Source organism: Sarcophilus harrisii, chromosome 1 (genome assembly GCF_902635505.1).
Source record: "Sarcophilus harrisii chromosome 1, mSarHar1.11, whole genome shotgun sequence".
Lineage (NCBI taxonomy): Eukaryota > Metazoa > Chordata > Mammalia > Dasyuromorphia > Dasyuridae > Sarcophilus > Sarcophilus harrisii.
In genome coordinates, this window is record NC_045426.1 from 152,322,398 (window position 1) to 152,348,401 (window position 26,004).

The window sequence follows — 26,004 nt, forward strand, 5'->3', positions numbered from 1 at the left end:
AAAAGCATTCATTTGGTTTTTTGCAAGACACTGATGCTAGACTTTGGGGATAGAAATACAAAAGTGAGTCCATGACCTCAAGGAACTTGCACTGAAGGAGAAATGGTTGTCCAAGTAAGGGAGTTTTGGTTTGAGGAAGCACAGGAATGGCAAATGAAGCCACAGGGAAGCCAATTTCCAGGCTCTTTCTTAAAAGCAGTGGTAATATTGGGTCAATTACTGTCTGTTAGCACAAGTGATAAAAAGAGAACGGTATTTTAGGTTGATAACTGAGTGTCATCTGGATGTAATGGTGAGTAATTTGGTACGGGAAAGTGAACGGTGGGCATTGTGTTTTAAGCATGTTTGGCAACAACAATTTGCAGTGCTTTGCTATAAACAAAAAAAAAGTGGTTTTTTTGGTGAGGTGTTTACAAAATGACTTTGGAATAGGAAGTAGGAAGCCTGCATACTTTTTCTCTTCAGCTTCTTTTTATGTCCTTTATCCACTTATATAAGTCCTTTTGCTACATTTGAATTTACTGTGGTTCATAGTTCATGACCTTTCTGGATGTCACAGTTCAGCATGTCTTTTCTTTTTTTTTTTTTTCCCCCACTATCTGCTGAATAAAGGTCCCACTATTCCAACTTCTAACTAATGTAGTTTAATCCAGATGAAGGATGATGAGCAGATGGTTTAGGAGAACTTTATGTTAACATTTGAGTTCCCAGATATCCTAAATTGAATGGTTTCTGTCTGAGCTTTCTGCTGCCTGCAAGAAATTGTGTGTAATTAATCAGATCTGTAATAAGACACAGGTGCAACAGTTTTTGGTGGTTTGTAATATAATTTAAATAGTTGTTTTCTAGTAATAATAGCTAATGTTTATGTTATTTAACTATGTGCTAGTTACTGTTCTAGATGCTTTACAAATATTGCTATTTGATACTTCCAACAACCCTAGGAGTTAGATGTTATTACTTCTATTTGCAAATGAGGAAACTGAGGTAAACAGATTAAGGACCTTGCCTAGGGGTCACACAGCTAGTGTGTATTTGAGGTTGTATTGCAATTCAGTTCTTCCTGACTCCAAATGGAGTACTTTATCCATGGTGCCATTTAGTTTCCTCTGGTAGCACCTTTGATAGTGATTGATATTAGGAAATTTATATATAGCATTTATATATGTGTGTGTATGTATTCTATTTTATTATTATTTTTTGCTGAGGTAATTGGGATTAAGTGACTTGCCCAGGATTACATAGCTAGGAAGTGTTAAGTGTCTGAAATCAGATTTGAACTCAGGTCCTCCTGACTTCAGGCTTGGTGCTCTATCCACTGTCATCTAGCTGCCCCAATATTTTTATTTTTTAAGTTACTTAACATTCTTTTTTTTAAATAGTATTAATTACTTACTGTGTGCCAGGCACTGTGCATTCCTAAGCGCTGGTAATAGAATTAAAAGACAATCCCTGCCCTCAAGGAGCTTATAATTCTTTTTTTTTTTTCAATTATGTTAAAGATAATTTTCAATATTTTTGTGAGATACCTTCCCTCTTGAGATAGTAAGCAATCTGATATAGCATAGAATTTCCAGATGAAATTATATGTGTGAACATATTTACTCATGTTGCAAAAGAAAAATCAGAACAAGAGGGGGAAAAAAATCACAAGGGGAAAAAAAAACCATTTTCTAAAGATGAAAATTCAATCTTCATTGATTCTTTATAACTCTCCCTCTGGATGTGCATGACATTTTCCATCCCAAGTCTGTTAGAATTGTTTTGGATCATCAAATTGATTAGAGGATTTAAGTCTATGATAGTTGATCATCACATAATCTTGCTGTTACTTTGTGTAGAATGCTTCTCCTGGTTCTGCTTACTTTTCTCAGCATCAGTTCATGTAAGTCTTTCTAGGCTTCTCTGAAATCAGCCTGCTCATCATTTTTTATGGAATGATAATATTCCATTACTAATATTCATGTACTGTAACTTATTCAGGCATTCGCTAATTGATGGATATCCATTCAGTTTTCAATTCCTTGCCACCACAAAAAGAACTGATATAGCATTATTCTAACATTACTTCTATTGTAGAGTTAGACTGAATTTAGTTTTTGTCCATTCAGTTTGTTCTGTTTTTAGCAGCATGGATTTTGAAGCTCATTTATTAAACAATATTACTTTTTGTTATTTTCCATTTATAAAACATTCTTTAATGGCACATAACACATTTGAAAAACATTCTTTAAAAAAAATGTTTTTATAATATTTTTTCATGAGTTCCCTTGTATTACAGTCTTGTTTTTGAGATGAGCAGTCTTGAGTTTTGAGTACCATGAATTTTTTTTTTTTCCCTCCATGCTATCAGCAATCACTTTTATTACTAGTGATAAAAGTTTCCATCCACGTCTCATAAGGTATACAGCACTAGATTTGCCCCAATACTAGAAGATTCGCTTTGTTTGGCCTCTTTACTAAATAGAAGAGTCTTTTTAAAGATTCACGATTATATCAGTATTCTGTGTATTTGGCATTCTTAGGATTGTTCTTCCGACTTTTGTTAAAACACTTATTCATTGTACTTGTTGGCTTGAATTCAGGCATAGAATTTCCAAGTGAAATTTGGGAAAGGTAACTGAAAACTAATTGGAATGGCTGGAAAAATAGTTATTTCAGGGTTAGCTTTCTTAGATCTATTCAAAGTTATTAATAATTAATTTCCATATGTTTACATTGCTTATTATTGCTTGGTTTTAGAAGCTTTTTGTTAAGTGAATAACTAATAGATGTCTATTTTATTTTCTATGAGGTACTTAAAGTAATAAAATGATGGTATCTAGGCATATAGGTATAAAAAATATTGAGTAGGCACGTGTGTACATGTGTGGAATTTGTCTTTGAGTAAGTGAGAATTTAAAACATTTAATACTCCTATATTTAACTTACATATAAAGACTTTTTTATGTGTTAAACTTTTAAGTAATAAATAGAATATTAAGCTGTTCCAGTCTTGAAGTCAGAACATTTAAATAACATTTGGAGATAAATAAATAAAAGTATGTGGCTTGGGAATCATTCACTTGGGGAAATGTGCATATGAAAGAAAAGCCTTGAGAGATTATTTTCCAGAACCTCATTATTGATCAAATGATCAATAATGAGTTTAAGCTATTTTAAATGGATATGAGATTTATATATCTCCACAGTAACCCCTGTATTCAATTATACTTATTGTTAGTGTGCTATAAATTTCTGAAAGGATTAAAGAATACACAATCTGCAATTTTTTCATTATTCCCAAAGGAACAGAGAAGTATTAAATTTCCAGTACTATTTTGAAGTCATTTGAAAACTATTGAATTTATATATCAAGCAAATCTTAATGAAATTTGATTTATATATTTGGCTTTGTGACTGTGTCTAAATTGCAGTATTTTATTTAAAGTTTGAGAAGAAATAGTGGGAATAGCATTTTGTTTCATGCCAAACACTAAACATGGATTTGCTAAGAACAGTTATCTAGATTTAGCATTTCTACAGCCCTAGAGATTTGTTAAATAGCAACAGTGCTGTTTAGTCAGCACACTCATTATTTGCATTCTTCCCTAGTGGTTCCATGCTCCATCATTGTTATTGAAGATATGTATAGGTCCCACATAGTGCTAAAAAGTTTCTTTTCAACATTAGTTTGATGATCAAATAGCTAGATCCTACTGTGACCCAGAATAGAGAAATTTACTTCTAAATCTTACATTGATCTTCCCTTTATAATTCAATTCAAATCCTAAACTTCTTTTCTAAGTTTACTGTCAATATACAGAAATGATATTTTTTTTGCATAATACTTGAGAGTTATGTGATGTTAATAAAATGTTAATTAAAATGTTAATAAAATTAATAAATTTTATTATTATATAATATATATAATATGTAAAAAATTAATAAATAAAACAAATAATAAATAATAAATATCTCTCAGATATGTTATAAAATTTTTTGTAAATTGAGAAATTGAAATATTTTATAAAGTACACTGAAAACCTTAATGTGCTATATGCTAGCTATTATTGTTATTATTAAATTATCTGTAGTCTACTTTGCAGTCTTTGAACAGATCAGATATATTCATGAGTGTATACTAAGTCTTTTGGGAGCTTCCTTTTTTCCTCCCTATCTTCCAATCCCATTGTCTCTTCTTAATTGAATAGATGCACTATAAAGGATTTATAGAAAGGATACGTACATGTGGTTTGCAAGCCACATTTTTTACCAGGATAGACGAATTATTGGATCTATCTAAGATTGGAAACCTGTCTTTTCAAAAGAGAGATTTCAAATGAATGAGTAATGAGTAGACAACTGGTGGTATAATTAACCAAGATAGATTATTTATAAATATCCTAAATTACTATGCTTTTATCTGGAGATGGAGAAAACTTTTTGATATAACACAGTACATTGGCAACTTATTCAGAATTTTTTTCTTTCCTGAAACCAATGAATATTTCATAGATTTATAATTTTATATTTAAGAGGAAAATCAAGATGAGATCTATCTTAACACAGATTCATAAATCTTAAAATTGTTTAAAAATTGTAGAAGCTCTAGATTGTGTTACAAGGTTATTACTTCAAGAATATTCTCTCAATGATTGTTTTATAGCTTTTAGTTGATAAAAATAATTTAAAGTATATATTTTCATTTGATTCTTCACAACAAATCCATAAGGTAGACAGGCTTCAAAAAGTATTATCCTAATTTTACAAATGAATAAAGTGATGTTTGAAGGGATCATGTGATGACGGACTCAAGTTATATGACTTAGCTAGTTAGTAGCTAGGAAGTCGCAGTCCTCAGGTGTGAACTCTTGTATTTTCTGACTCCTAATTCTTGTATTATATTCCATTGTACCAGGCAATTTCCCCCCCAACTATTTGTAAAGAATAACTGTGTATATTTTTAACCAAAACTTAGTAACAATATTGACATTTATTTGTTATTCACTGATGCCTTAATTTCTCATTTGAGAATAAGGATATCTTATTTTGGTTTTTCCCTAAATACTTGTTTAAGGAGTGTGTCTATAGAAAAGAAACATTTGCATTCTGTAGTCAGATTCTTATACCTTCATTTTTCCTATAAAATACACCCTTAAAATTTCTTAGTCATATACATTAGAATTTTGGGATGTTAAGAATTTTGTTCTGTAGAAACTGGAGTAGGCTTTTGATCCTTTAAACAGATATTTAATAGTGAATTAGAGAAATTATGATGTATTGCTTAAATAACCTGAACTTTTATTTTTTTATATCGCCATTTTTAAGTTTAATAGCACCAGTTATCTAACCAATCCTTCCTGGCTATGGTTTACATTGTACCAGTGTTGTGAAAATAAGAAGTCAATGCTAAGTTGTACTATTTTCATTTTAAAGTGTTATTCAGTACTTTTTCTGGTCATATTCCAAGATTGTAGATTTCAAAAGGATTGGGTGTTACTGGCATAAGTGATTTGGTTTTGTAATGTCAGGGACGTTATTCTTGCATACTTTTTAATAATTCATCTTGTTAAAGAACCTCTTGTTCTTATAGATAGGCTGAGATGAAATTTGTTATAAAAACAAACTTGTAAATAAAAACAAGCAGTGACTTTTTAGAAAGCTGCCTGATTACTAAAATGAATACCAAACCTATGATATTGAAATTAGAAGTAAAAGAATTTAGATTTGTAGTCCTAATATGTAAAAAAAGCAGTTGCTACCTATTTTCAAAGCTTGTAATCTTTTAAAGACAAATTGCTTTTTTCTGTCTTTTTCTAATATCCTGAATATATCTTTTTATTAGTTTACTTACATTAGCTAAAGTTTTAAGCATTCCGACTTTTTAAAATAGAGTGCTGAAATTTTGTTAACATCTCTGCTGATTTATTTGGCTTTTGTGATCTTGTATTTGAAACTGAATCTTACTTTATATGCTAGACAAGGTTTATGCCAGCCTAATTAGTTGCTGGCAGTTCTTAGCCTCACAGCTGCTGGATTCAGCTGTGTACTAGAAAAATATAATGGAATACTGTTTTCAGGGAGCAAGAGAAGATTGTCAACATGTACAACTAGTTTTTGACACTTCAATAATATATAAGCTTTGAGTAGCTCCACTACCTATCTAAATTTACATTTCTAATTTAGTTGAAATTATTTGATGGTTGAAAAACAATTTTTGGCATTTGGTGAATTAAAAACCTTGCCCAAAACAATTATAGTTTTTAAATCCTTTACAATTTAGCATGAATCTGGAATTTAGTTCTTAAAAGTGGACTAAACTTAAAATATTTTTAAAGTAGAAGTAATAATTTTATAATTTCTACTTGAGGAATGGTTCAGATAGATAAAAAGATAGCTAGCTTTTGAATATGTGAGCTGTTAATGTCATGTAGAATTTACAAAAAGAACAGTGAAAATCTGTTTTAAAATTTAAAACAGATTTTAAAAAATATATGTATATTGTGTTCTATTTACATCATATTTTGCCTTAATTTTCTCTGTGTAGAATATGCAAACCTCCACAAAAGTCTTATACCAATGTTTCATTGTTCCAAGGATCTTTCTTTTCCAGGGTTCTTTAAGGCTAGGTCACCGGAGCACAAGATTTGGCAAGTTCTGCTTCCATTACAACACCTGACAACAGACTGCTTTCTGAGGACCAGTAAAGTGAAGTATGGAGACATTAATCTCCTACCAAGGAACAAAACTTTTTTTGGCCTTGGTAATTCATGAAATATACAGAAATACAAGATAGCTTTGCCAATGAGATCTCTTCATTTTTGTGGTGATAGTGGCAGAAAAGAGGAGAGAAAGAATACTAAAAAGCCTCAATTGTCACACTGTTTAGGAAAATTAATTTAACTTTTTGCAGTATTAATATGTGGAGTTGAAATACTTTTGAAGGAATTGAACCCACTTATGTTGATATGCTCATTGTAAATTTAATAAGACAAAAAAAAATTGTTGCTTCTATAGGAAGGAAGGTGAAGGAGAGATTAAGTTGTGTTGGTTTTATGTCCCCAAAGGCAATAATAAACATGATTATATATGATACTTGGTAGTATTGTTTTGAAGCATTCATGAGAGTAAACACACAGATCTTAATGAAGATAGTAGCAAACTAAAGGATAAAAAAAGAGAACCCTTCTGGTTAGATCCTCTAAAACAGTCACTACATACCTTGGTGTCTGTTGACTTTGATGTGAAATCAACAGAAGCATTTATTAAATGCCTTTTGTATGCTAAGCACTAAGGATACAAAGACAAAAGAGCAAAGGTAGTCCTTACCCTCAAGAATCTTAAATTTTTATGGGCATAGGGTATGTAGAATAGGGTAAGTTCTGCCTGTATAAAGATATATAAGACATTTGTAGAGTAAATAAAAGTAGTTGAGGGAGGCACCCATAAATGGGGAGAAATAAACATCATTTTAGTTGAGCCTTGAAGTAGGCTAGGTTCCAAGAGGTGGAGGTAAGGATGGAGTTGGTTGGTTGTTTTCCTTCATTCTCAAAAATGACATTACTATGTTAGAGTCGAATTACAGTGTGTCGGACTATGGCTGATCCTATCCATAGAGCTTGGAATGCTCTGCCACAGGTCGGACACAGTCCATTTCAACATTTGGGGTGGATTCTCTTAATTTTGTGCACCTCAATTTTCTTCTGGGCCAATTCAATTCTGTTTTACTCATAAAGTACAGCACCTTTTCTGATGAGGACATGCCATGCTGGGGTGAGTGTCTCCAGTGTCATACAATCAATTCTAAAGTTCTTAAGCGATATAGAGAGTGTCCTTTATTGCTTTTTCTGACCATCTTGTGAGCGCTTGTAAGGATGGAGAGCATTACAATGATAGGGAACATTCTTGTAAAGTCACAGGATGTGGGAGGTAAGATGTTGTGTGTAAGAAATGACATGGCCATTTTGACAGGAAAAAGGTATAATGAGTGGGGAGAAGGTATTCTGTAACCAGAGAGTGAGATATTTTCAATGCCAGCCAGGGCTTTGCATATCGTAGACAGTAAGGAGCTATTGTGAAGATTGTTGAGAAAGGACCATGACATGATTGTGAACATGACTTGTGCTTTAGGTGCATCACTTTGGCAGTTGTATAGAGACTAGATGTGAGAGGAGAGGCTTGAATGTAGGCAGAGAAATTAGAAAATTATTACATTCGAGGAATAGAGGAAGGAAAGATTATATTGGAAAGTATAACAGGGGATGAAGAAATGAGAGTAAAAGCTTTATAGCCTACTTGAAAACCTCTCCTAGCAGAAAATTGGAAGCTGATGCCAAGTACTTAACTAAATTATTTAAGCAAATAAAATTGGTATAACATTCATTTCTGAATTTGCTGTATGTACTATATAAGATTAGGTTAGAGCAAAGGTAAAGATCAGAGCAAATTAACCATATTAAAAAAAAAAAAAAAAAGATATTCTGGACCAAGATAGAAGTTGTAACAGCCTATTGAAACAAGGCATTAATTTTTTTTTAAATGAGAAATTAGTAAAAATGACTCACCTATGGTAAATTTTTTAGTTAACTTTAACTAGCGTAAATCAGAAGCCTTAAGGAATAGATTAAAAGATCTTGGAAAGTTAAATAATTTTTAATAATAGACAAATGTAGCACTAGACAACATTGAGTTAGATCACAAGATTATATTACATATTATAGAAGATAGACAGTGTCACTTAGCTTAGGAGCCATAGTTAGGTTTAAATCCTGCCTTTGGACATGCTTAGTACTTAGTAGGTACCTGATCTATATCTGGCTACTGGACTGAGGTGGTTCTGGAGGAGAAAGTGAAACAGGTGACCTTTCACAGCTCTCCCTCACTGAAATCCAATTCACTTGCATGTCATGGTATCAGCTCTCTGATGTCATGGTCCTCTTTGAGAAGAAAGGACAGTTGGAAAACTGTCAGTTCGGAAATCAGTTGGAAAACTTCCTTCCTACAATCTTCCTTCCTTCCCTTTCTCTTTCTCTTTTTTTCCCTTCCTTTCCTCATCCCCTCCCTATGTTCTCGTAGAGTATCATATCCTTACCTACACATGCTCTTAAAAGCTTTTTTTTTTTTTTTTTTTTTGTCTTTTGGATCTCTGAATCTTCCCAAGATATCTTGGGTTTTATTGGCTACATTTCTTTCTTAAGGAATGTGCCTTAAACCAAAAACCACTGTGGTTTCATCAGTTGGCCACCAATAGGTGGTCATTGTTTGGGTCCTGATTGACTAAAATTGAAGTAAATAGCATTCGTTCTGCTTTGGCCAGAATCTCTGAAAATCTTCCCTCCCTAGATTTGTCTGCCTGTCTACCTTATCTAGCTATCAGTTTTGACTAGGTGAAAGAGATGATTCTTTGCCCCAGTTGCTACTTAACCTTAATTATTGAATGAACACAGCCTCAGTCAAACTGAGATCTATTGAAGACCTTAGCTTAAAAAGGCCAGGATCTCCCATTACATCCAGGGCCATCTCCAGTTTTTCTGATCTATGTCTGGCCACTGGACCCAGATGACTGGGCGGGGAGAGGGGGAGATGAGGTAGGGACCTTTCATGGTCCTCCCTCATTTCACTTGCATGGCATGGCATCACTTCCCTGATGTTATGGTTCTCTTCAAGAATGAAAGACAAACAACAGTAACCTAAGAATTACTAGTCGTTTGCATAGTTGTGTGCTCATAAGCAGATAATTTAACCTTATTTCCTAATCTTTACAATTGAGAGGATTGAAGATCTCTCCCATTTTTGAATCTTTGAACCAATGGTTCTTCTATTTATGTTCATTTTTACAGGTGATTTTACACAGTTGACCACATCTTTTGATAACATGAATGATTAAGAGGTACATAGATAAAGGATCAAAGTAACAAAACCTTTCTGTTGAAATACTGCATTTTCAATCTCATAATTTCCTTTGGGTTTAAAAAAAAAACAGCCTTAGAATTTGAGTTATTGCTAGCCTAGAGGTTACAGAGTGGCCGAAAATCGATATGGGAAATTCATGACATATGCTTGTGATCAATCGAGTAGCACTTATTAAGCACCTACTTATATTTTGTTATTTCTTTTCAATTGTGTCTGACTCTTCATGACTGCATTTGGTATATTTTTGGCAGAAATAGGGGTTTGCTAGCTCATTTTTATAGATGGGGAAACTTAAGGCAAACAGGTTAAGTATTTCCCTGTGATGACAGTCATTTAAGGCTGAATTTGAATTCATGTCTTCCTAGTACTCTATCCACTAAATACCTAATTATCAATATTATGATAAATAATTCAACAATGTCTTTACATTTTTATGTTAGGCTAAGCAAGCAACAAGTGGACTATCATCAGAGACACTTATAACATTGTTCATTCCTATAGTATTCTTCAGAATATCCTTGTACAAGATAACAGCTTTGAGGAAATATAGTGAACCATCCTTTCATGATCCTGATGTTTCTTATTTCACTGTTAAGTGAATTAATTGCAAATTCACCAGAATAAATGTATGATGTCATTGTGTACCAATGTTCCAATACCAAACCTGTTCCCTAGCCACTTAATGCTTTGTCTCTTTTATTTACTATAGTATTAAACATAAACTATTTGATCATGTCTTTAAATAATCATTATGGGGCAGCTAGGTAGTGCAGTGGATAGAGCCACCAGCCCTGAAGTCAGGAGGACCTGAGTAATCTGGTCTCACACACTTAACACATCCTGGCTATGTGACCCTGGGCAAGTCACTTAATCCCAATTGCCTCAGCAAAAATAATGATGATGATGATAACTATCATATTACATAGTGCTTATTTAGATACTTAAATATCATGAAGTAAACCCTGATAATCCTGAATTTGTCTGCCAAGATGGATTCTGTAGAGCCAGAAGCTCTGGACACTCCAAAAGTACAGGCTTGGTAGACACACTATGATCTTTTAGAGAGATATGGTAGTATAGTGTGATAGAAAGAATAGATTGGATTTAAGAAACCTACGTTAACATTCTTACTCTTAATAGTACTAGCTATACAACTTTGGACAAGCCAATTTATATTTCAACCTCAGTTTTCTGTTTTGTATAGTGGGATTAATATTCATGGTAAATCACTAGATTCTGAAAAAGAGGCTTTATAAATAAATGTATATAAGTGAAAATTAACAATCCGGATAGTTCCTACTCTAGATGAGATTGACTGGAGTTTTCAGAATTACTACATCTTGAATTGGTGTTGAGAAAAGCAAGAAAACTGTTTGGAATGAGGTTTAAGGTCATTGAAGGTAATGAGTGAATCTTAGGTTCTTCCAATTCTTTGTTTAGGTATTATGTGCTAATTTTGGAGTGGCTGCAGTCATTTCTTCCTAACAAAGTAGGAGTAGTTGTTAACTCAGGATTGGAAGAGTAGATTATACCATGGTCTATTCTTTGACTATCACCTTCACCTTCCTTGCTTTCTTGGTCATGTCTAGATGACCCAACAGTTTTTGCAGACCTTAAAGAAATAGATATATTTTACCTGTTATATGTTGATCCTAGGAAAAGAAGCAAGCTGCTAGGGAACAGAGAGAATATATGATCTTAATTAATTTGGGTATATCCTTACTATATTATGGAGTGTAACCTATCTTGGCAATATCTATACTATGTAACATTCATCCATCTTCTTTCATAAGTTTTTCAGAAGGTATCTATTTAATGTGTTGTGAATATTTTTATTACATTTTTGTGACATCACAAAGATGTCAGAAGATCATGCAGGCTGTCCATAAGTTATTTCTGTACTCACATATCCATTGTATTTTATTTGATCATCTTTTTCTTTGATAGCATCCTTTATGCTAATTCTGCATGTTTTTTTTTTTTTGGGGTTGCAGCTAGTTTATCTTTAGTAGTCACTTCTATTTCATATTGTTTGACCCTCAAATTCTGTGCTTTGGGGATCATAGTTTTATAAAACTTGAACATTATACATGTCACTTAATTTAGTCTTTATTTTTCATAACATTTTATTTACATTTTAAAATAATGAGTTATCCATAAGAGAAGATAACAGTGAATCATTTTTTCTATGCTAAAATGCCAAATGTTTGGGATTTTGTTTAATAGATCCTTATTAGAAATCACTATATTGTGATAGTGATTTAAAACTACTTATCTTTTATAAAATATTTCCAGCATTCTTCTTATTCTTTACTCATTAATATGAATATCTTTGAAAATATGTCTAATGAATAAATATTATTTTAATAACATTCACAAGAATTGTAGCTTATACCATTCTCCAATTGAAAAATGGTCAAAGGATATGAACAGACAATTCTCAGATGAAGAAATTGAAACTATTTCTAGTCATATGAAAAGATGCTCCAAGTCATTATTAATCAGAGAAATGCAAATTAAGACAACTCTAAGATACCACTACACACCTGTCAGATTGGCTAAGATGACAGGAAAAAATAATGATGATTGTTGGAGGGGATGCGGGAAAACTGGGACATTGATGCATTGTTGGTGGAGTTGTGAACGAATCCAACCATTCTGGAGAGTATTTTGGAACTATGCTCAAAAAGTTATTAAACTGTGCATACCCTTTGATCCAGCAGTGTTATTACTGGGCTTATATCCCAAAGAGATACTAAAGAAGGGAAAGGGAACCTGTATGTGCACGATTGTTTGTGGCAGCCCTGTTTATAGTGGCTAGAAACTGGAAACTGAATGGATGCCCATCAGTTGGAGAATGGCTGAATAAATTGTGGTATATGAATATTATGGAATGTTATTGTTCTGTAAGAAATGACCAACAGGATGATTTCAGAAAGGCCTGGAGACTTACACGAACTGATGCTGAGTGAAATGAGCAGGACCAGGAGATCATTATATACTTCAACAACAATACTATATGATGACCAGTTCTGATGGATCAGGCCATCCTCCAGCAACGAGATCAACCAAATCATTTCTAATGGAGCAGTAATGAACTGAACCAGCTACGCCCAGAGAAAGAACTCTGGGTGATGACTAAAAACCATTACATTGAACTCCCAATCCCTATATTTATGCCCACCTGCATTTTCGATTTCCTTCACAAGCTAATTGTACACTACTTCAGAGTCTGCTTCTTTTTGTACAGCAAAATAACGGTTTGGTCATGTATACTTATTGTGTATCTAATTTATATTTTAATATATTTAACATCTACTGGTCATCCTGCCATCTGGGGGAGGGGGTGGGGGGGTAAGAGGTGAAAAATTGGAACAAGAGGTTTGGCAATTGTTAATGCTGTAAAGTTACCCATGCATATAACCTGTAAATAAAAGGCTGTTAAATTAAAAAAAAAAAAAAATTGTAGCTTATAGTAAATACACAAACACTAAAAAAAAAAAGGGCAGATAACATTTTAGGTAGTGTTTTAGTAACATAACATTAAGAGCTCCTATGGGGAATTCAGATTCTCCTATGGAGATTCACATTGAAATTTATTTAGCTTCCAAGACTTGTCATTTCTTAGACTCTAAGATTTGTAGAAAGTATTGTATACATATAAACTTATTTTATTTTCAAGAATGACTTACCATTTTCAGCACACAGAGCTGTGACTTTATGGTAAGCAAGACTGGTTAGATCATGATTCCTTCCGACCTGTTTTTGCTTTCAAGTTGACATCAATGTTTTTCTTTTGTTTGTTAATCTTGAATTCTTGCAGAATAAACAGTACTTCTTCAAAGTTTCTCAGGATTTTAAAAAAATTTTTCTTGGGGGGGGAGGAGGGAAGCAAAAATTATTACAGAAATGTTGGAAAGGCATTTTCTCATATGAACACTATTATGAAGTTGAGATTCTATCATGAATCCAGGTAATTGTGGGCCACAGTTTTATCTGTGATCATGTTCCAGATCCAGTGCAGTTTATTTAATTATCAAGTATATTTCTGTTCAATAATTATAGTATACCTTTTGTCTATTGTAATATAAAAGATGGCAAACTTTATTTATCTGGTTATAGCCAGTATATTGTTTCTTACATATTTTGTAGGTGTTAAATTATTACAACCTGCAGTGCTATGTTGTATACAATTGTTATTTTGCTTCTTATCATTTCCTTATGCAACCTGAGATGATTAGTAAGTACAGGTTATTTAAGGATAATCCTATAATTTCTGGTGGTGATGACCTGATTCTGAATTGTTATTATAAACCCCTTTGTCTAGTTATTGTTTATTGACATTCTCGACATTGGTTCTTCCAGATGTAATTCATGAAGGGCTTTTTGATTCTACTTTTGGATCTTTGACCAATTTCATAGGCTCTATTTAGGGGAGGAAAAACCTTTGGTTGTATTCAACAAATTCAATGGCATGTGTCTAATGTCAGCCTTTACAAAACATTCTGTATCTCATTTCAGCCTCACAAGAACCCTGTGAAATTCTATAGGTATTAAAATTTTACAGTGTTATCTATAGAGTAGCAAAAACTTAGCATAAATGTAGTAAATCTAGTGGTAAATTGTAAAAGTCTATTTTTGTTAAATTGTTTTTCAATGGTGTCTAACTCTTCATGACCCTATTTAAAATTTTCTTGGTAAAGATACTGAAGTGGTTTGCTTTTTCCTTCTCCAGATTTTACACTTGAAGAAACCAAGGCAAATAGGGTTCCGTGATTTTCCCTGAGTCACACAGCTGTGTCTGAGGCCAGATTTGAATTTAGGTCTTCTTGAGTACAGGCCCACTTCATTTAGCTGTCCTTAAACAATTCTGTAGTGAAATATAATACCACTACTTTGTCCAGTAATACCACTGTAAATAGCATTCAACTTAATCATCAAACCTGCCTATTACAAACTTTTCTATTCATATTCCAGATTAAAAATAAAAAGACCAGATTTAGCTAATTCATATTGAATCCCCACAAGACCCAGATAATCTACCTTGTATCAGCTCAGTAACAGGGTAGGGAAAGAAATTTTAGGGAAGATAGAGAACACTTGAAAATGAACTCTAAAAATCCAATCCAAATGCTTAGTTTAAGGTGGTCAAAGAATATTCTATCAGCAAAAGATGAAAACATTAAGAAATAGCACCTAATTGGCATCCTTTGAAACCAGAACCTGATTCCCAGTTGTTTTTGTTTGTTTTTAGTTCCTTTGTTGGTAGTGATATAATGTAATGGAAGAACTATTAGTCTAACTCAAAAGAGACCCAGGCTGAAGTTTTGGTCAAATGGTTTTTTCTTTGAGCCTCACTTGAATTATAAAATGTAATTAATAGTTGCTCTACTTCACAGGGTTGGTGAGGTATGGATTTAAAGGTTTATGAAGTACTGTGTAAATGTCTGTTGCAGCTATTTGTTCTTTATACATTATACTTCCTCAGTATAGTTAGTGTGTGGTATACCAAGTTATATGGTGCTGCTCCAGTCTAGCTACTAGTGGAATGGAAGAGAGGTACTAGGTTCTCCAGTTCTCTCATATTCCAACATTATGATCTTGGACAAATTACCTAAGTCTTTTTTTATCTGTGAAATGTGGAAGTTGAACTAGATGACTTCTGAAGTTTCTTCATAACTCTGATGCTAAGCATTTTTTAAAAAATTAATTATCCCATGTCTGCCAGTCATTGATTCAAAGACAATGTTAAAATAAGTTAGTTTTAATGTATTTATACTAGTGTAAATATCCTCAGTCCAACAATACCTTTATAAATATGTATTTCTTCATATTAAGAGCCAGGAACTCATGATGGGGAATTTTCAGTATGATAATATATTCCTAGTTTACGTTAATAACCTGATAAAAATTAGCTTCCCAGCATAATACTTCCTTCCTGCTCTTATCTCCCCCATTAAATTTTATTTCATTCTAACAAGGACCTTTCTTTTCTTTGATCTTTTTTTTGTGTGTGTGAGGTAATTGAGGTTAAGTGACTTGCCTAGGCTAGTAAATATCAAGTGTCTGAGTGAACTCGGGTCCTTTCTAACTGCAGGGCTGGTTCTCTATCCACTATGCCATTTAAACTGCCCCCATAAGGACTTTGTAAAAAAAAAATTGTGTGCCTACCCTTGAGAATTTTAGGATAAAACAGAATTTAAATCCAGCCTTCCTGAACAGAAAAATTCCCAGGATTTGGATTTTAGATTTCCAGTTTTTTCTAAGTATAGGTAAATATTACAGACAAGCCTGTCAAAAAGACTATTTCACTGTAATGATTGAGTAGTTCATGAATGTGAACATGGTGTACCTGATGAAGTGTTGGTTTCCAAATTAATTCTTCTGCCTTTAACCTCTCTTCCAGATTCTAGTTTTGCAAAGATTAGAACCAGAGAAAAAAGTCCTGGAGTATAATAGACAATGGAAGTTTGTGACTTAAAAGTATGTAGCTGTTAAGAAACAGATGGCTAATTCTATTGTTGATTTTAAACTTTTTTATTTACTAGTCCCATGCCTAGAATTTTTCTCTTCTATCTTCCCTCTTCTAGTCTCAGTCCAAGTCCCACTTTGTACAAAAAATCTTTCCTGATCTCCTTTAGGCTAGTGCCTTTCCCTGTTGATTACTTCTAGGTTATTTTGTATATATCTTATTTTTATATATGTGTTTGCATGTTTTTTTCCCTATTAGATTATGAGTACCTTGAGAGCAGAGACCTTTTGGCAATTTTTTGATGTCATCATTGCTTAGCATAGTGCCTAGCACATAGTCAACATTTAATGCTTGTAATTCAGTTAATATGAGTTTTATCTAAAGGAAGAACCAGATTTAGCAACCAAGAGAGTCATTGAAAAGAGGTTAGGAATAAGAAGAATATCCACATTAGATTCAGATTTAACTTCAAGACAATAAGAACACTATGCCTCTGTAATCATAATAATTCTGTGGATTTTTTTTTTTCTTAATTTGTGCCATTAAGTTTCCTGATAAGTTTACTAATCCTGTAAGAAACATGACTAGATTAAAGGGAAGAATATATTTAAATTTGTGGAGAATTTAAATTTTAAAAAATCCCAAACAAAAACTAATCATAAAATAAACTAAATTAACATTACAAATTCATAAAAATTAAGTAAAAACTATTAAAAAGTGGTTGTGAATGTTCCCTATACTATGTATGTATGTACTGTATATGTATGTATGTATATATGTACTACTATAGTACGGAGAAAGTATTTCTTCTGGAGGTCAGTATGAGACTAATATTTGCAGGAGGATGAGGTCTGAAGTGTCTATAAATCTGTAGAAGAGTTTTGTTTTTCTATGATAAAAAGTTATTCCAGATCTCTCAGGATCATAGATTTAAAGCTGAAAAGAAAGCTTTAGAGGTCATCTAACCCCCAAACTCATTTTCTGAGAATAACTTTGAAGTCCAGAACATCTAGTGACTTGTCTAAAAGTCAGTTGAGAGTGACAAATATTCAACTTAAACTGGCTTTTGGAGCCAGAATCAGGGCCTCTCCCCCTCCCATCACACATTAAAAATTTAAATAATTGGACAGAGTTCATTGGTGTAATAAAAGGAGGGAAGTGTCAGGATGCCCTAGATTTAAGTTCTAATTCTTTCTGGCAACCTGTGTGATTGGGAACAATTTTTTTTATATTTCCTACTTCATGAAATGGTTGCATAGAGATTTCTTTTTGTGAATTCTAAAATCAGTGTAAATAAAAACTGTATTATTGTATCATCCTCATTTTAAAAATAGGGTTCAAATAGAAATGGTTCCAAGAAAAGTATGTATCAAGCTATTTTCTTTTATATTTAATATTTTATGGGTTGTTGCATGGATAGGGCTTTTTTGTAATTCAGGAAAATTGTTCATCTTCTGGAGGTCAGCTGAAAGCATACCATACAAACCAGTGTTTTAAAAGCTTTTTATTTCATGTAGCTTGAGGATTATATGATATAGTGACATTTATTTAAAGTGCCATAAATAGATCGATATTATCTCTAGATGTCTATGAGCAATGTTTTAGTCTGGGATAATGGTCCAGTTCCAGAAGTTTTTTGTTTGAGTTTTCCTAGGATATTTCAGGTTTGTATTTGTATCATGGAAGTTGTTGACTGTCATTGCATGAATGATACCAAGTTTCTGATTTGTCCTACTAGCCTCCTTGGTATTTGCTAAGTGCTGAATTTTTAAGCCTGAAGTGATGATGTACAATTTCATTTTTGTGTGTGATCTATATTAACAAGTCTCTAACAATAACTATTCTGTAATTTATTCTGGCAATCACTTAGTCCTGATTTGCCATCATAAAATCTCCCTTTTCAAATCTGTAAACATTATCTCATTCTTCACATCGTTTTCAGTGAAATTCAGATAGAAATTGTCCTGGGGCAAGTTGCTATCCTTTAGTTATTATTTTTGCATATAATGTCCTGTCAGCTCTTACATGGGCAGGTAGTGGAGATTGTCCTTGCCTACTTCTTGGCTAATTTGGTAAAGTACAGAAAAACATTTACCTCAAATATCAACCAAAATAAAGTCTTAATATTCAAAACACACATACACAGACGGACAGACACACACATGTATGCACGCATTGTGTGTATATGTATAAAATTGAGCCATTCCACAATATATATGTTGTCGAATGAATAGATAATTTTTAAAATAAGAATCCGAAATTGTAAGGGATCACTTGAGCACATTTTCTGAATTGTTCTGGCTCATAACAACTATTAGTAAGAAATGCAAACAACAAGACAGGCAACCTGACATACTGTTGGTGGATCTCTGGTAGTTTGACAGTGCTTGTTTTCAGTTTGGAATTATACACCAAAAAGGGGCTACACGTATATCCTTATCCTTTGTTCTAGCAATTCTATTATGGAGCATATATTACAGGAAAATAAAAAAATGTAAAGGTTCAATACATGCTAAGCTGAAAGCAATGAGTGGCCATCATTTGTGGGGGGCATGGCTTGAAAAATTGTGATATCAATATAATAGAATAATATCCTAATAAAAACTAAGATATGAGAAGATAGAATGACTTGATGGAGAATGGATGAAATAAGCAGAAGTAACAGGACAATAATTATAATGATATAAATTAAAAGATACATAAAAAGAGATTGAACTGTAATTAAAATCGGTGAACGACCTAGAGAATAATGAAACATATATCCCTTTCTTCCCAGAGAAAACTGCTAGAAAAAATTATGTATAAATTGTCAGATATCATCTTTTTTTTAATAGCTTTTTATTTACAGGTTATATGCATGGGTAATTTTACAGCATTGACAATTGCCAAACCTTTTGTTCCAATTTTCCCCCTCCTTCCCTCCACCTCCCTCCCCCCTCTGGATGTCAGGATGACCAATACATGTTAAATATATTAAAGTATAAATTAAATACAAAATAAGTTTACATATCCAAACTATTAATTTGCTGTAAAAAAGAATCGGACTCTGAAATATTATAAAATTAGCCTGTGAAGGAAATAAAAAAATGCATGCAGGCAAAATATAGGGATTGGGAATTCAATGTAATGGTTCTTAGTGATCTCCCAGAGTTCTTTCATTGGTGTAGCTGGTTCAGTTCATTACTGCTCCATTGGAACTGATTTGGTTCATCTCATTGCTGAAGATGGCCAGATCCATCAGAATTGATCATCATATAGTATTGTTGTTGAAGTATATAATGCAGATATGATCTTAATTATAACTGTCAGAAAGGAAAGTTTGCTTAGAGGTGTAGATGAGAAGTGACCAAAGTGTAAAGTGTAAAGACCAAAAGCATCAAAAAAAATAGCATGAATTTGTCCCTTTTAAAAATTAAATGTTTTATTGAAATTTAACATTAAGCATCAGTGTAACCAACAAAACTTGTTTATTTTTAACTATTTATATTAAAATTTATTTCAGTATGCAGTGATTATCACTTTTCTATCAATCTTTCTACTTTGTATTATTTAATAAACATTTTGGGGGATTTTTTTTTTTACTTTGTACTTCATTGTATTACAGTGATACATTATAACACAAGCTTATTTAACCATATTATTAAAAATGAAAGCTTTCATTTCTTTTTAAATTTGCATATCATATTTCTTTAAAAATCTGGTTGGTTAACTTTTTTTGTTTTTGATAACCTTTTCAATGACGTGTTCTCAGTCATGGGATTATTGAGTCAAAAGAATATAATTTTTCCCCTTTCAATAAAAGGTTCTGCAAATGTATAATGTCCTTAGTAATGAATAGATCTGCTTGATTGTCAATAGCTTCAGCAACATTGTTTTATTTTTTTAAATAATTTTTGCCACTTTGAATATGAGGTGGTACCACATTTTCTTTTCTAATATGCAAAAAACTACCTTGCCTCTCTCTCCACATCTCCAATTGTTAATAGAGACCTTGTAATATATGCATAGGTAAGCAAAACAAATTCCTGAAGTAGCCATGTCCAAAAAGTCTTAATCTGTACTCTAACTCCATCACCTCTCAAAAGGTGTGGTTAGAATGTTTATTCATGAATCTTGGTTGATTATTTCATTAAACATTAAATCTTTTAGAATTGCTTTCCTGATTCTGCCCATTTCACAGTATATTAGTTAATACTTTCTCAGAAACCATCCTTTTCATGATTTCATAGAGCATAATAATATTTCATTAATTCATGTACCATAGTTCATTCAGCCACATTCTTCTAATTGAGTTTGTTAATTTCCAGTTCTTTACCACCACAGAAATAGCACTATAAATATGTTTACATATATGAGTATATTGCATGTATATTACATATATTGCCTCATTCTCCAATTGCATGTTTCTGGCTAGATTAATTTCTAAGAAAACTCAGCTTTGCCTGCCTAACTCCCATTCTTCAAAATCTTTTTTTTTTAAACAGTATTGTTCAAACTGCCAATTCAAAGTTTTACTGATCTATGAAAATTACTGCTCAAGGTCTTTAATTTAAAAAATTGACTCTTTACATACAAAGTGAAATTATGCTATAATTTAATGTGTTTAGTTTGAACTAGGCCTAATTCTATTTTTTATATTATAACGCATTGTTTTATCAGCAGGTACTAGATATTCATCATTGATATTATATAGTTAATTTGAATTATTGTAGTCTTGGCTTTAAAGATTTGTACTTTTGATCACCTCCGCTTGAGCCCTTTTTAGATGAATTAAGGGTGGTTGGAAGCTTTTACAGCCCTATTATGAAGCTTTCCTTCTGTTGTATCAGATGAAACTAGGATGACTTTTTACTAGAAAGTTGACCATTATATTTTTTTCATAATTCTGTAATTAACATAATACCAACATTAATGAAATGACAAGTATTTTTAATTAGTGAAATTTTCCATAATTAAGATCTTCAAGTGATTTTTTTAAGTGAGTAGAGAAAGTGTGTAAAGGTCATGGCTAGATTTTTCAAAAAGATAGCATTGAGCATTGAATGAAATGACAGATTTTTCTACACATGACAAAAATAAAACAGAAGTTCATTCTGTGATGAGAAAGAAGAAAATATTAGATATTATCCAGAGGTATGTTGTGACATATTTAAAAATTCAGTTCATTCTTTGATCAGAAAGATACATCGTATCATTTCTAGAGATGTTCTACTAGTAATAGTATGACACCAGCAAGGTTTTTTCCACTTTTGAAGAGAAAATATTCTGAATTGAAAAATAAACCAATGTGTTTTTTTCAAGCAAAAAAATCTCTTGAAATAAAATGCCAAAGAAGTTCTTTTAAGCATGTTTAATTAGCTGCAAAAACTTTTGAAAATTTTACATACAAAACTGAATGGATGTCCATCAGTTGGAGAATGGCTGAATAAATTGTGGTATATGAGTATTATGGAATATTACTGTTCTGTAAGAAATGACCAACAGGATGATTTCAGAAAGGCCTGGAGAGACTTACACGAACTGATGCTGAGTGAAATGAGCAGGACCAGGAGATCATTATATACTTCAACAACAATACTATATGATGACCAGTTCTGATGGACCTGGCCATCCTCAGCAATGAGATCAAGCAAATCATTTCCAATGGAGCAGTAATGAACTGAACCAGCTACGCCCAGAGAAAGAACTCTGGGAGATGACTAAAACCATTACATTGAATTCCCAATCCCTATATTTATGCCCACCTGCATTTTTGATTTCCTTCACAAGTTAATTGTACAATATTTCAGAGTCTGATTCTTTTTGTACAGCAAAATAACGTTTTGGTCATGTATACTTATTGTGTATCTAATTTATATTTTAATGTATTTAACATCTACTGGTCATCCTGCCATCTGGGGGGGGGTGGGGTGGGGTAAGAGGTGAAAAATTGGAACAAGAGGTTTGGCAATTGTTAATGCTGTAAAGTTACCCATGCATATAACCTGTAAATAAAAGGCTATTAAATTAAAAAAAAAATTTACATACAATTTGCTTTTTGAATTGCTGTCAGTAAGACAACATTCTGACAGTATTAAAACCAAAGCAAAAAAAAAAAAAAAAATCCTGCCAGATCTTTTAAGGATAGAAAATTCTTAAGAAAAGTAAAGTAATCTTACTAGTTATTCTAGTTTCCATAACTTTTCATTATATATGGATGTCTTTATACAAAATATCTTTGAAATTTCTTAATCATTTGAGTGATAGAATTTGGATAAAGCATTTTTTACTCTGTTATTGTTGTGTTTGTAAAATGTGAGAGAATATGAGGACAGGTTTAGGTAAATTTCCCTTTTTTATGATAATAGTTATCAAAAAGTCTTGAAAAAATAATGTGTTAACATTTTTCAAGGAACTTCCATAATTTTGACATATGCATGGGAGATACCTCCTTGGAAGAAAATCTTTAAGGGCGCATTTTCCCTTACCAAAATACATTGTTATAGATGAGCAAGTTTTTGATTACCTATATCTTTCACTCATTTGAGTGACTGTGGTTTTTTTTTTCTGTAATATCAGTTGCAGATGATTGCCAGTTTCCTTTCCATATCTTCAAAAGGAGTTTTCTCACTCTGTATATTTTATTAGTCTAAAATTAGTTAAAAATTTTATATAGATGGTAAAGTATATGAGTGAGTTATTGATAATTCCTTAATTGCCTGGGAGAGGAATGGAGGTAGATAATATTCAGGGATATTTCCAAGTATTTGGTAGTTTTTTCCTCTTTCAGATATTTTGAGAATTGATCCTATCACCATTTTTCTGGTGAGATTCATGGATTAAATGAGGGGTTAAACTGTTCTGGGGGTTCTTAACCTTTTTGTTTGTTGGCAATCTGGTAAAATTTATAAACTCTTCTCAAACTGTTTAACTTTGCAAAAATGCACAGGATTGCGAAGGAAATTAATGATGTTGAAATCCATTTATAAAAATATTTTTTAAAACAAGGTCATATTAGGGTATTTTTAAAATCCCATTTAGTTTCTAAGATTTATTTTGACTTTACAGTTTATTTCTGTGTGGCCTTGAGCAATTAATAATTTTGTCTGCCTCAGCCTTCCTTTTCTCATGTATAAAATAAGTGGATTGGATTAGATTGGCTTTAAGAAGGTCCCCTCTAAGTCTATATATCCTATGAACTAATTTTATACTGTTTGTGTAGTTGACATTTTACAGTTAGCATTTATTTGTATAGAAGTCGGCTCCCAAATTAGATAGTAAATTCCTTGATAGGGTTTTTTGATCTTATTCCAGAAACTGATGCCTAATGGATGCTTGTTGACTGATTATTTATCTTTGTATTCCCCTAGATATGCATAATGCATTCTATATAATAGATGTTTAATGTTTATTGAATTAGTGAATGATGAAGCTATGTTTATGATGGGCATTATTTGAATTTGGAATGAACAATAACTTTTTAAGTTATTGTTCATTCCAAATTCATGCTCCCCCCCAAAAAACAAAACAAACCCTTTTGTTAAAATACAATGGTACAAAAAAAGTTTAATAACATGTTAATGATATTTTGTCCCTTCTACCTTACTCACATTTAGGTCGAATACATCAAGCTATGGTAACATCTTTAAATGAAGATAATGAAAGTGTCACTGTTGAATGGATAGAAAATGGAGATACAAAAGGCAAAGAGGTATATACCATTATATTGAGCTTCATTTATAATTTTATGATAAAGATCTATTTTTAAAATTTCTAGATATTTTTAGCTTTATTCAACCAGTCTTTCGTATGATTCTTCCAACTGTATGTTCTGGATTTTATTTACTATATGATTAGGATTAAGAATGAAAAGGAATTTTATTTGCTGCTACACAGATTTCCTAAATGTGAGTTCTCATAGAAAAACTGTTTAAAATAATGAGTTTAGTGAACTGATTTTTTTGATTGGTTGTCTTGCTATAAGTGTTAACTGTAAAAATAAATTAAAAAGCAGAATACTAATACACTTTACTGGAGATGTCTTTTCAAAGGACAATCTAATATGCAACAGGAATGAGGTGTGGACAAAGTTATATGTAATATGCACTAGTAGAAAATGTAGCTACAACTAATCAGACAACAGATCCATCAGAATATATCTTTAAGATGACATTTAGGCTTAATAATTGCCTTTAACTGTTTTGTTTCCTATTTTAAGAAATTATGTAAGAATGAATTTCTGTAAAAGCTGCTTTTGTTTTATCTATTAAGTTTATGTTTGTTTTCTAAATCCACATGAAAAGTGGCTTTAAATATGCTCCTACGTAAAAAAAAGTCTACTTTTTTCCTAAAAACAGATTGACTTGGAAAGCATCTTTTCACTTAACCCTGACCTTGCACCTGATGAAGAAATTGAACCTAGCCCAGAAACACCTCCACCTCCTACCCCTTCAGCTAAAGTAAACAAAATTGTCAAGGTTTGTAATTATCATTGAATATTTAAGGAGTCACTTTGGAATTTGTAGTTCAGAAATGATGGCATATTAAAGCTGTGTTTTAGAGAGTAACCAATTTCTTCCTATCCCTAAGTGATTAAAGATGTCTGGTTTTCAGTTTGTGGAATCTGTAGAAGTATTTTAGAATTTCTTATCTGATAAAGTATTAGCTGCAGGCCTTTCATAGAGTATATGACCCTAAATTTTCTTATTTCAAAGCACATAGCTCAGCTAGTACCTACTATACAATAGCAGATGACTTTCTCAGTGTCACACAAATTATTAGTAAATGTTTTAAGGATTCAGACTCGGGATTTCCTGACTCCAAGGACAGCACTCTATCCATTATGCCACCTGTCATATGTTCTATATTTACTAATATGTGGGTATCCCTCTAGTCAGGTATATCCCTTTTGTTTTCATGTATCCAATATTTTTGCATAGTGGGCATTTCATTATTATATGTATATGTAGAGTTTTTAACTGTTTGCATTTGTCACCTTCTTAGGGAAGGAGAAAGTAATAAATGCTGGTTCTTGATTTCTTTGACTTTTAAATTGAATTCCTTAATTTTTCTTGTTAATATATTATGCCCTCTGCAGCACCTAATACTCCTTGGATACATTTGAGTATTATGATTCATCAGTCATCTACCATATCCCCATGTTTTTTTCCCTATAATCAGCTGCCTGACATAGGAGCAATTTATTGCCACCTTGTCTTTATATTGCTTAGTTTTTCCTCCTTTTTTTATCCCTTCCCTTTCCAAGAGGACCATTCATTAATGCAAAGAATTTTTTTTACAAAGAAAAAAAAATACCAAAACCAATCAGTATTACAACAAAAACAGTTGACATTACATGTACCGTTACTTACTTGTGGGACACTCCATGTTCCATCACCTCCACCCTGCATTCTCACACACCTCTCTCTCCAAAGGAGATTGTGAGTTGTTTTCTCATTTCTTCTTTGGGCCCAAGCTTAATTGTTTCATGGTTTTATGGTGGTTGTTCTTTCTATTTATATTAATGTCCTTAACTATGCTAAAGACATAGCTAGTAACATAGCAACTATTCAGCATCAAGTTCTTCATCCAGAATTGAAGACTTTTAAGGAGTTCTGATACAGTGTGATCATTATAGACATGATTCAATTGTGGAACTA

At 32.3% G+C, this 26,004-nt stretch overlaps 1 protein-coding gene across 5 annotated transcripts in view; it reads left to right on the forward strand.

The window, feature by feature from the left end:
* The window catches only part of KIF2A (kinesin family member 2A), a 97,472-nt gene that overhangs the window by 16,303 nt on the left and 55,165 nt on the right, over positions 1–26,004 (forward strand). For all 5 annotated transcript variants that reach the window (XM_031965413.1, XM_031965425.1, XM_031965408.1 and 2 more), the window contains exons 2-3: positions 23,962–24,056; positions 24,703–24,822. In XM_031965413.1, coding sequence (XP_031821273.1) covers positions 23,962–24,056; positions 24,703–24,822 — 215 coding nt within the window. The remainder of the gene's footprint in view (positions 1–23,961; positions 24,057–24,702; positions 24,823–26,004) is intronic.